Source organism: Cebidichthys violaceus, unplaced genomic scaffold, assembly GCF_023349555.1.
Source record: "Cebidichthys violaceus isolate CVI_PGR_0920_01 unplaced genomic scaffold, fCebVio1.0.p SCAF_59, whole genome shotgun sequence".
Lineage (NCBI taxonomy): Eukaryota > Metazoa > Chordata > Actinopteri > Perciformes > Stichaeidae > Cebidichthys > Cebidichthys violaceus.
The window spans coordinates 408621-421116 of NW_027176805.1; the positions used below are offsets into that span (position 1 = coordinate 408621).

The 12496-nt window shown below is 42.5% G+C and overlaps 1 protein-coding gene across 2 annotated transcripts; it reads left to right on the forward strand.

Annotated features, from left to right (window-relative positions):
* The first annotated feature begins 3294 nt into the window (after positions 1-3294).
* LOC137888939 (uncharacterized) lies at positions 3295-12026 on the forward strand. Of its 2 annotated transcripts, XM_068732461.1 has the most exons (4): positions 3295-3378; positions 3599-3647; positions 9633-10053; positions 10596-12026. In XM_068732461.1, the coding sequence occupies exons 3-4, from the start codon at positions 9740-9742 to the stop codon at positions 11059-11061; spliced, it is 780 nt and encodes a 259-aa protein (XP_068588562.1). In that variant the 5' UTR covers positions 3295-3378; positions 3599-3647; positions 9633-9739; the 3' UTR covers positions 11062-12026. The 2 variants fall into 2 exon arrangements, with proteins under 2 accessions (XP_068588562.1, XP_068588561.1); XM_068732460.1 differs by lacking the exons at positions 3295-3378; positions 3599-3647 and adding an exon at positions 9026-9108.
* The last annotated feature ends 470 nt before the right edge of the window (positions 12027-12496 follow it).

Genomic DNA, 12496 nt, shown 5'->3' on the forward strand with positions numbered 1-12496 from the left:
GCCTTTTAACCCACACCTCATCTCCACATTCACGCCAAACCAAGTCTGACACTAACGTCCACTTTGAATCACGAGGCGTGAAATCTGATCCCAAAGTACACACTCAGATCTCGAAGGTTCTAAGTGTTGAACAAATTGTGGAACTAAACCGTCTTATCGAGTTGTGAAGTGTACAAATGTGGACTATTACTGTGACCATACATCGGGACAATCATCCTAAGGGATAATGCCGGACGGTTGCCTCCGTGAAGTCTGCTAATTCCTGATAATGTACACCTTGAAGGGCATTATCTCATTTGTACTGCGGTTAACATTGTTCATTTTTATTTTCATACGTTTTCCAACCAAAAATGTTTTTCCTCAAGCCATACACTCACTTTCCCTGGTAACCCTAAGGGGTTTGCTACTACCTGGAACAATCGTTACCATCACACAAGGTCCTTATGCAACGGAAACGTTCACTGCTCCAGTAAATAGGACAGACCGTAGATACGACTTGGGAGATGTTTAACAGCTCAGCTCATAGAACCCTTTGGCTCAGCTACGAGCCAGAAAGTTATTGTTATGCTAGCAAGATTCAAAGTCAGCAACATTGCAAATGGTTGACAAACAGTACAAATAATTTGATACGTTAAACAACAAGACTAGCTATCTGGCCATGTCATCGTCCCCAAATCAATATCAATATTTTCTGAAAACAACTTAGGTGTCCACTTCTAGGAATTAAGTAATACCCTGCAGCCAATCAGGATCAAGTATTCATCCCGACCATGGTATAAAAGTTGTGTTAATGGATTCTCACATTTGTAAATGTGTGTTTTTATAGTTCCTCATACTTCTACAAATCCTCATTGAAATCATTATGAAGCACACCAGGCTGCAACAATGACAAAAAAAGCAGCCAATAGAGCAACACGGCAACACCACTAATCCTTCATTTCACAGCTTATCAGCTCTAATCTCTGCCGTCTAAAAGAATGTCGACCTGGCCTCAACGTGTCAAAGGTGGTGATGAGTAACCACTGCAGTCTCGATATTGTGGGAAATGATGTTCTTCAAAGGTCACTAAAAACCTCCAAAACAGAACGACCACCCATCACAGAGTTTTCCTGTGGATTTTGAGTAATCATACCAGACTTTTCAGTTTAAACTCCAAATACAATGTTTGGATAATCTGTTTAAACCTTCACAGCAAAAAAACTCTTCATTTCAGTGAAAGTGCGTTTAAGAAAATGGACGTAAAGGTTTGAATGAAATGATGTACAATCCTGAGAGCAAAGCAGCCCAGTACAGAGGAAAGAACAAGAGGCTCAGAGAGCTATTGTGACTGACTGGTGCGAGCACGTTCCTGCATGTTATTCTGCTTGGTAGCGATTATTTCACTATTTCACTCAAACACTGGACAAAAACTATGAAAAAAAAGTGTTAAAGTAATATCACAGCAACTGCTTTGAACTGATGCAAAACCAGAAAATCCTCTATAAAGGATCCTTTGAGATCCTGAGAACCAAGCCGCACTAAATCTGATTATTTTTTTTTTACCAGAGGTTTGGTTAACAACAGCATCCTGCGGTTTCTTGGCACCAAGGCAGACTTTCTAATTTATGCTGTAAAATATAAACCACATCATTCATGGTGACCATTAACTATCTTCTTCAAACTTTATGTAGAACAGTACTTGGCAAACAGCCAATCAAAATGAAATAACTTGCACTGTTGTCTGTGTGTTTCATTGTATCTGTTCTTATTGCTGACACCGGAGCACTGAAGGTACAGGATTCCATTCCCCTCCATGCTGAGTGTTGTGAATGGAATAAATGACGATCAATTCTGCTTTGAACCTCTTTCATTATGTCTCTCATCTTGGGATGTAATGACCAGAGCAGCCTCTTGGGGACATTAGCAGCCCGTCCTGTCTGTCTGTCTGTGTGTCTGTCTGTCTGTCTGTCTGTCTGTCTGTCTGTGTGTGTGTGTGTGTGTGTGTGTGTGTGTGTGTGTCTGTGTCTGTGTCTGTGTCTGTCTGTCTGTCTGTCTGTGTGTGTGTGTGTGTGTGTGTGTATGTGAGGGTTGTTTGTGTGGGTTGAAGGGTTTGGAAGGTGAACCTCTTCAGTCCTCCTCAGTGTTTTCTGTCTGACACGGAGACACATTAAGCGGCGGCACCAATTTCCGCCCAAGCTGTCCAATGATTGCAATCAAGAGTCCTAAACGGCTCGCATTTTGTCCTCTACCGGTCTATTAAGAGTCTGTTCATTCCCTGTGTGTTGTTTCTTGGTGTGGGAGGGGGGAGGGTCATGGCCCGGTGATCAGAGATGGACTCCTCACTGCTGTGTTGACGTCCACATGTCAGACAATTACCTGGAACGTACTATTATATTCCGACTAATAATAGTTGACAATTCTTAACACATAAAAGAGACATGATGGTGCAATGTGTGACAGGCCGGTTGTGTACATTTCTGTATTGACACAAATATTTAAGCTCAATGTTTAGTCGATGAATCGACCAGTTGATCAACAGGCAAAATCATTCCCTATAGTTCCAAATGATCAATGATGAAGCTCTTCTTCTTTCCTCTGTCTTATATTTCAGTAGCCCTAATATATTTGGATTTTGGATAACACAAGCAACCTCATCAACGACATCAATTGTGTCTCCAGGAAAACTGTGACGTGGCATTGTTTTTAAAGATCAAACGATTGTGTGGAAACAATTAGTCAAATTAATCAGTAATGAAAATAATGAGTTGCAGAACTATAATAGAAGAAGCGATACCGTCATCAGCTCCTACAGCACTCAGCTGTCTCTTGAGTGCTAAGAGATGAAACTAAATATCGATATCTCACCGTCAGTGAGACAGCAAATCAGTGAATTTCCCAAAATGTCGAGAGGGGGCTTTTAGATGGAAGATATTTAGCTGTGAGTGTGTTCGTGTGGCTTTAGAATGGTGCCACCCTGACGGCTGCTCTATGAGTGCAGGACGCCGGCTGACTGACAATGAATCTGGACAGCTGAGCGACCGCGGGGAAGCCCCGGCCGAGGGTCGTCGTCGGATGACCTTGTGCTGTCTGCCGTGGAAAGCTGATCTGACAGCGCGCGGCCCGGGGCCAGACACACGCGCGCGAGCGCGGGTCGCCACCAGGACTCAGACCGACTGACGGACAGACGCGGCGTTAAGAGGACTGCGAGGACTGTGCAAAGCCTCGTGCCATTAACAGCGGCACTTTGCACGTCAATTAAGCAATTAGTGCTCTCTTTTAAAAAACCGGCAGTGCAGAGTTAGTCTGGTGGGGAGTCGCGGGTGTGACGCATTCGGCGGGTCAAGTTGAGTCCCTGCGGTCAGTCAGCGCTGAGACGTCCGGGAGCGAGATATTGAGCTGGTGAGGTGTTAGCCCTGACTCTGCCTGCCCGTCAAAAGCTGGCTCAGATGGAAAGATACAAACCATTTTATCTTCTGCTTAACGCCACTGTGATGACAGCGTTAATCTCTGTGTGTATCACTGGTGAAGAATTCTACTGAACAATGAAATACCTATAATTTAATTTATAGTAGTGAAGTTTTTTTCATATATTCTTTGCATTTCTTTCTTTCGTCAGCAGGTTTTGACAAGTTCACCAGGCTGCAGGGCCGTCGCTCTGAGTTCATGTTGTAAGTAATATTTCTGGCAATTTACATACATAACATCAAATGGATAACATCACATTGTTAAAGGTGATTCTAATCGTTTTTTTTGGCTATGTATCTTAAAATTATGCTCTTTTTAATGCAGACACTCAATAGATTACAATTAATGGGATTTATTGTCCTCCAATAGAATTACATACCATAGTAAAGAAACATAATTTTCTTGTGGGGAAATACTTTTTACAGGAGATATGATTAGAAAAGTTTGAATTAATAAAAAGAAAAAATAGTATTATATATCTCATATCTATATCGCATACGAAAATGTGGTTACCATGGGGTTGCCCATAGCCCTGGTACAACCACATTTTGTTTAGTTGCCAGAGACGACAACATGCTAATTAGCTTGTTGGACGCTGGAACGCATTGTTGAGACGTATAGGACCACCTCAACAAAACACCAGTTATTGAGAGGGTGCCCACTTCATCAACCTGTAGACTTGCCTTCACTCTAGCACTCACACAAATATATATTGAGACCATTTTTTCGGTAAGACAGGTCAAAGGGATATCATTTAGGAATGGAAAAGTGTATTATCCCACTGACAACGCATTCAGATGAAACAGCCTAATCAAGCCATGGGACCAGCCACAGTCAGAGAATAGTGTCGCCTGTCAAGGGGTCCACTAGATTTATGCAGCACAGCCCACTGCAGGGCCTGATGATGGACGAAGACATTGTTTAACATGAATACCGGCAGACGAGCTATAGGATCAATCCATTGTTGGTTGGTGTTGGCAATAAACAGAATATAATTATCTTAAATTCTTAACCAGCAAAGTACCGTCATTGTTCCTCTAAAGTGTGGGTCAGCACAGACCAGACATCTGGAAGCAACACAAAAAAGGTATTAATTTCATTGGAATGCGCTTTTCAATAATTAGGATTAGGATTAACATCAAAAACAGCAAGTGTCTTTAACCCTTTGTTCAATATAAACATCATATGAACAATGAATGTAAGCAGATTTCCCGTTATTTCTCCTGGTTATGAATCATCTAGCTTTGGTTTTAGAAAACAATAATGTTTTAATTAAGAAGGTAGCATCTAATCCTGTCAAGTCAATTTAATTTAGACATGCCTCAATCGCAAATTTGCCTCAAACGGTTTTAGCCCTCCGATATTAATCTGCTAGCCCTGCGCTTCGTTATTGAGCCCAACATTAACGGACACTTTGCTCCTGAGCTGCCGGAGCTCCAGCAATGGCTTCAATTTCCTGATATCAATGTAACAGATGCATCACGGAGTTTATAATTTCCTTCCACAAACACATTATCTATCTATGAACTGTACTTGATATTATTAACAATTAAAGCTCAGTGCTCAGTCCCTGATGCAGCAGTCGTTGCAGCTTGTCAGGCTGGATGCTATTTTTGGGGTGGACTTTACATCGTAAAGTCATGTTACCCTCTCGCGGTTAACTTGACACGATGATGCCTAATCACTCTATTGAGACTTAAAAGAAATAAGAGTACGCTAAATTACTTCTTCAATTGAGTCTTCTTTAATTAAAAATGCAGTACTGCTATTAATAAATACATCAGATTTTGAATGCAACTCAAAACTTCCAGTTTTTCAGAATAAATGTCATAGGCTTTTACTTTGTAGGTCTGATTGTTTAGCCATGGCATCACTATTTAGTGATGCTATTTCTCTATTTAGGAAAGGTTGTCTTGTCTTTTCTGTTGTTCTGACAACAAAACAAAAATGCATTGGGAAAATGGATGATGTGCTTGTATAACAGAATATTCTCAACTTAAAGGTTCACTTATTAGCTTTTTTTTTCTCTGGAGCTTTCAATCACTTGTTGTGGTCTTCTTTCGTGAACGGATGGCTCAGGAGTCCTGTCTTTAGGGCTTAAATGAGCAGTTATCTTCAGGTGCTTCATGGTAAGTGCTGACTCCTTGTACCTTTTAAGGAAAGATGGTCTAACAGCTACCCAAGGTTGTCCCAATGGCAGCACATTCTCACACCAATGCGTCAAACAACGTAGCTTGGTCAGTGGCACTAAGCCTCAAACTATGGAGATCCACGAACCCCTCTGGTGGCAGTTTTGCCGTCAGGGATGGTTGTGTCGATGTACGCTAAGTACACACATAGTGCATAGTTCCTTCTTCACATGAAGTTCAGGTTTAGGGGGCACATTACCCCACCCAGCTATATATATATATATATTTTAAAGTCTCAATTACAAATCCGTTTGCCACTTTAGCACCATGGATTTATTAATACGCAGCACATTTGGGCTACTAATATGTCAGAGCCGTGGCAGGGGCCATAGATTCTAGGGTGTCACATAAAGGATCAGGTAGACGAGACATATTCAACTGAACAGCCGCTCTATATCTAGTACGTTTTTGGTGAGGTTTATATTATCGGTAAATGCCATTGTCTGCACATCCAGTTTCACTTTAAAGGCCTACGACCTATGAATTTCACATTCAGATGAATTTATTGGGGAGCAGGAAGCGACGTTGTATATCAGCAGCTTTCGATCAACCTTAGCTGAGGAGCAGAATAGAAAACTGTACTTAATATGGATTGGTCACATCTGGCCAATATGCGATCCCCTTAATAAGCCCCTATATATACACCGTACCAACGGGTCAAATCGTGCAAGCCCTCAAAGCCACATGTTCTATTAACAACATAAAGCCGTTGCATAACTAAACATTGATGATTTATTCTTCATTAAACTTCCATGCACCCCCATGGACGGTCTATTATGTGATTATATGCTCACAAGCTCCATTTCCTATCTTTCCTCGCCCACACTCACTTATACTTAAAGACTTTTGAAGGTGTTTGCAGTGAGCGGGATGTGATGAACAGCTTTGTATTTAACAGTGTAGGTTAACGGTGGACGGCCAGTCAAATAGCACTTAACAGCTCCCTGGTAGTCTTTAGTCATACACACGAAAAACAAAAGTCCAATCACTGAACTCCTACTTCATCCGCTGGCTCCGTCAGCCGCATGAGCTCTCCACATGAAGAGCTCATGAATAGATTGATCATCATTAAGTAGACGATTCTCTCAACTCCTTTCACATCACTCTGTCTTTAATATGCGCGCAATCAACGTTAAAGCGGCATCTTCATCCTCCTCATTGTCAGCATCGTCGTCCTTCTCTTCTTTATTACTGTCACAATCACCACTATCTTTCTCATTTTCACTTTCCTCCTCCTCCTCCTCCTCCTCCTCATCAACATCATCCTTACATCGCCGTCCTCATCGTCATTGCCTTCGTCCTCTTTAGTGCGTTGTCATCGTCGCCACATCATCGTCATCATCACACAGAAAAGGAATCCCTAACAATAATAATACAACACATGTATAGAGTATATGCCAGTAAGCATTCATTTGTGATCTGTAAAAAAAAGCATAAAAACCTGGCTAAATTTGGTTTTAAAATGAAGATTTATTAGATGTATAGACTACACATTTAAACACTTTTTGTATATATCAGCTATTTTAACCCGGCCAAGTTGAAAATGCTACTTAATTTAGCAGTTGTTAGCTAGCTGAAAGGCTTTTTGCCACAAGTGTGTAAGAGAGTATAGTCGAGGAAATGGTCAAACTTTGGAATTGCTCCCTGGAGAAGCTTGTTTTTACACTCAGTTGATTTATTATTTAAGTTTGTTTCATTATTATTATTATTATCATCAGTTTTGAGTCACAGTTTGGTTCGGTTTTGGCAACAAAACTACTTAGTTAGGTTCAGGAAAAGTAGGCTACATATTCACAGTATCTAATGCTGCAAATAATGTTGTTGGCTTCTGACACCTGGGTAGCATCTGCCTTTTTCTTTTTACTAAAATATAACTACATTAAGGAATAGCTCCTAGATTGAGTGTGTAACGTAAGCGAGTGTGCGTTCGAGACATTAGAAATTAGAATTCCAGCTGTGAACGTAGCAGTGCAGTGTGTGTACAGTTATTTGTCGCTAAATTTATGTTCCAATTCCTCAAGCCAGGGCCCAGGCTCACTAAAGGTGGACTGACCTTTAAGGTGGACGAGCTATTCCGATGTTAGTGACTAGCCGCTCCTCTCAGTACTCACTGGTGTTGGGAAAATAACAAATTCAATCCAGGCAATGTGAACTTTCCAGCTGCTCGTCGTTTAACATAGCATATGAAGATGACAAGGACTGTTAATGCAAGAACCCTGGCAATGAGATGTTCATTTTCTCTTGTCCATCCCCTGTTCTTGTGACCCTACCCAAAGACCTGAATTTGAAAAGCCATGAAGAATAAATACACTAATTGAAGGTATCAGAATGAAGACACTTGTTGCTATTATCGTCTTTGTGGTTTTAAGAAACAGTACAGGTCCAGAATCCCTTTCTAGCAGGTTGTCTGGGCGGATCACCTCCCTCCCACCGTACTACAATTGGGCTTCTGATAACAGATCTTTTAATATTACTCTGTTCTCCAATATCAGAGGATTGTGAGGGTGCCAGGCAGGGATATTGAGTGGGAGCTAAGAGTGTGTCCCTCTCGGCTTTGGCCCGCCATCAAAACTTATTAGACAGATAAATGAGAGCTGGACTTGCGTCGGAGCGGGCCTCTTTTCTGTGCCCGCGTGTCATTTATTCGTCCCCTGAATACTGGCTCAATCAGATAGCAGGCCAGCCTTTCACGGCAGCCACCATCTCTCTGCATCCGTTGACCTGCACTGGCACAGCCGGGGACTAATGTGGGCTGCATCGGTGGCACTGAAACAGCCGTTTCCCTTTCGCTTTGAAACTGCTTTTGTTCAATTTGTTCGTATTTTCCCCCCCAGATAAAGCTCCGATCTGAAGGTCAGATCTGTATGTGTGGCTCTACTACTCCAGAGACGCTATTTGGTGTTTTGTTCCCTGATTCATCAAAGTAAAGAAGCCTTAACACAAGACTTCTTTTTGTAGCTTAAGTTTTAGACTTTCATCCTAACAGCTGATACTTGATATGAGGCTCAATTTGCTTTGTTATCTTAAATGGATGGATGATGTGCGATGATATTACAGAGCAGGGATTAGAGCTTGTCTGAAAGACTTGCCTTAAAAAAATTAGTTTCACTTTTTTTCACGGGCAGAACCGTTGTACGCTACTAATCTGAGTTTGTGAGTGCTTTCGTGTGTGTTTTCTTCAGATCCACACAACTCAAAATGTAGTCCTCGGGGGGGAAAAAAAGACATCCTTGACCAGTTTCCTGTATCCATGGCGATAGGAAGTGCTCTCCAATCATGTCTCTGTATACTTAGTTAGGGAAGTGCACTGTTTCCTGCTGTTTTCACTGGCTTCCTCTCATTGGTGTGTGCTCAGGACTTTGCATTTGGTCCTGGAAAGCCACTCAGTTCTTACCCAGCGCTCTTGTTGTGTTCAGTTTTTCTATTTCGTTCTATTCTGAATGTACCTGCTACAACGCCGTCACATTTGAATGAAGTAAGTTTCAATTTTGGTAGCATTTTCAGACAAACATTACTTGAATTCAAGACAGGTTTCCTTTATAAGTAGCATTTAGTTTTTCTGTCTTATATTTTTCCACTTGATAGACAGTAAATCCCATTTGAATAAAACACAGATCAATACACTTGTTCAAAAACAACCACAGTTGAATTGAAATAAATTGAGATTATTAGCCATTTAGCGTAGGGTTGTTCATAAAATCATGATCATTTAGGTACCCTGCAGCCTAGTGATGAACCCATCAGCTGAATCTGCAGCTCCCCTCGTCTTAACAAAGTTTGTGAGTTTTCAGACTATTGTAAAGCTGTCCGGCTCACAACTTTACTGTTTTGGTTCACTCTCACTGCTCTCATAGTGTCGTTTTCGACCACAGCAGGCAGCTGTTTTCAGTATAGAGTATACAGTAGATGTAAAATGACACAAAAGCCACATTTGTCTTCATCTTATGTTAGACGCTTCATTTTGAAACATGCAGTGATCGGCAGTCTTTTATGTTACAGAGCGTCCGACACTTAAAGCCTTCTGAAGCCGCTTCCTCAGAGACTTCTCATTGTTGAGTGTGTCGCATCCAACTACATTCAGCCCCTCTGGATCAAACCCGGCAGCGATGCCGGTTGGTCATCGGGCAACCAGCAGCACCTCTCTCCAGATCCCTCCCCAGCCTGAGACCGATGTACTCAGGAGCCGACACCCAAACCTGCTGGACTCCCTCCAGCCAGTCTTGTCCCAGGCCATCATCAATCCTAAGCAAGGTATGGAGGGACCCCTCCAGACACCGCAGCCCCCCAGGACCTGCAGCTCACCCGGACTCACTGGGAAGTCATGCTGGAGCTTGGATGCGAGGGTGGCCGTGCTCCTGGTGATTCTGGCTGCAGCTTTAATTCTGCTGCTGCTGTACAAACTCTTACAGCTGAGACACAGGTGTGTGCATGTCGCGGAGCAATGCGTGATGTAACAAAACCAACTCCATCCGCATCCCGTGAGACCAAATCCGTTCTGCTGTTTACACCCTCTTTGCTGTTAGTCTGTTTCCTTCACAGCTTTTTGTGCATTTAATCAAAGAATAATTCACGTCTGATTGGCTTGCTTTCAGGTTTTACAGTATGGGCTCTATAGTTGAGACACACACATGGCATTATTAATATAGCAGCTAACTTGTGATTGACAGGTTGCTTCCACAGCGTTGTCCGGTCTCGGAGTTATCTGTGTTTTCGTCGTGTGTTTTTGGGCTTCACGAAAGTTAATTATAACATTTTGGTTGCCAAAAAAACGTCTTATTAAGCGGTTGGTTGCACTGAGCTCCACCCTCTCGTGTCACTTCTGGTTGCAAAAAAAAACCAAGATGGCGACATCTAAAATGCCAGACATCTCGGTCACTACGCCCACTTCTTATATACAGTCTATGTATATAAATAAAGGAAAACTTGTGCTGGCTTGTGTCTGACTTGTGTTGTGTCCTGCAGGCTGATGTTGGCCAGGGCGAGGCACGCGCTAGAGTACTACAGCTTCTACCACTCCGCCACCTACACACTCAAACACGCTGCGTCGTGTCAGGACCTGCCAACCAAGGAACGGACGGTCCCTGAAGCCACACCACCTGACCGAACCGTTACCACCGTGACAAACGCCGTCATCGCTCCACTTCCGCCCCCACCGGTGCATTCCCCGCCCCCTCTGCCACTCCCCCCACATCCTGTCCTGCCTCCACCACTGCTGCAGAGTCCACCCGCTCTCGCTCCAACGCCTCCCGTCCTGGCCTTCCCTCTCCCCCTGCCTGCGATCCACACCACCCCGCCCAGCCCTCACCTGTCGTGGGGCGCCTGCTCGGACGCAGATGTGTACTCTCGGATCGGAGCGTTCAGGCCCTCCAGGCTCTCCAGCCTCTCCAACCAATCCAAAGTCATCCTTTTTGAGCACTCATCTCTCTGACCTTTGAGGCAGAACATGACTGGAGACGTCAACATGGTGATTACCAGAAACACTGCTGACGAACTGATTATCTCCCGTAGATGATTGAGTGTTTGGTTAGAGTGCTTTATGCTGTATTTGCAGTATGCTGTGTACTATCCTTTAACAAGTACTGGACTTTGTGCCAGACCTCTGCAAGAAAATTACAGATAGGAGCAAAACATCTGTAATTATGTTTTGCTCCATTGGGGACTGGAGTTGTATCTAGATTCAGACTGGTGGAAGAAGTATGTGACAGTCCTACAGTGGAAGTCTCTTTCCCTAAAGAACTTCTCCAATCTCCCGTGTTTTCTGACACTTGTTCTGGAGGAATATAAGAAAGTGAATGCTTATATGCTCTGCCTTGATAAGTGCTCATCATTGAGAGTCTCACAGTCTCCAGTATCATCTTTAGTGTTTTGGTTTATATTGTTAATAGCAACTTCGGGAACAGATTGTCAGTTATCAGTAGTTGCTGGTAGGGTTACAGCGTGTCACGGCTGATGCCTCATGTGCTACAACACCTAATACAGTAACCACAGCTTTTGCTCTTCTGTTAACCGATCACTTTCAGACCAAGATCAGTGAGGTTTACACCTGTCACTCCAGTGTGTTATGTAGAGAGAGGACTGGTTACATTTGAGAGATGCTAATCTTCATCATGGTTTGTTTTAAATTAAGTCAGAGAAACCTACATCGTGGAACTTTCCAGAAATTGTAAAACAGTAGACTTTCTGGAGAACTTTAACCACAATACAGTGCATGCCGGGAATTAGCTAACATTGTTTTTACCAACTTCATTTGATGAATTAAGTCAACGACCAGCTGCCAGCTCATCATCCTAAAGGATCTGGGATTAGATGTGAAGGCTCTAAGCAGTTGCAAGGCAACCAATGGAGACTCCAGAAAGTTGTCAAAAAGTAGCTTGGTACATAACCTTGTGTAAATCGGCAAGCTATTGTTTTATATATATATATATATATATATATATATATATATATATATATATATATATATATATTTACAATTTGACAGAGAGAGGCTATCGTTTTTTATGCGTATAAATATTAGAGTGGTATCTTCTCATTTTATTTTTCACCAGCAAACGAATATGTGTATTTTCCAAATGAAAAGAAGAAATGGTTCTTGTGAGAACGGGACAATTTGAATTGACCGGACTTATCATATGTAATTATAAAGAGTCAGTGATGAAAGATGAATTAATAAATGATGGCGCAACACAGGGCAGCGTCAGAGAAACCTGATATGAAGTTCATGCGGCGTGAACTCTGAAGGTGTTCCTGCATTCCGCAACTAAAGAATACAAGTCGACCAAACTTTCTCTCTTCGTAATGCCTCGCAACCAAATATATTATCTGTGAGAGAGTCCTGACCTTTGGTTTGTTGGCGTAGCTTC

Coding starts and splice junctions, on each gene's coding strand:
- LOC137888939 (XM_068732461.1), top strand. CDS start 9,740: ATGCCGGTTGGTCATCGGGCAACCAGCAGCACCTCTCTCCAGATCCCT. Junction 10,054..10,595: donor CTCTTACAGCTGAGACACAG/GTGTGTGCATGT, acceptor TGTGTCCTGCAG/GCTGATGTTGGCCAGGGCGA.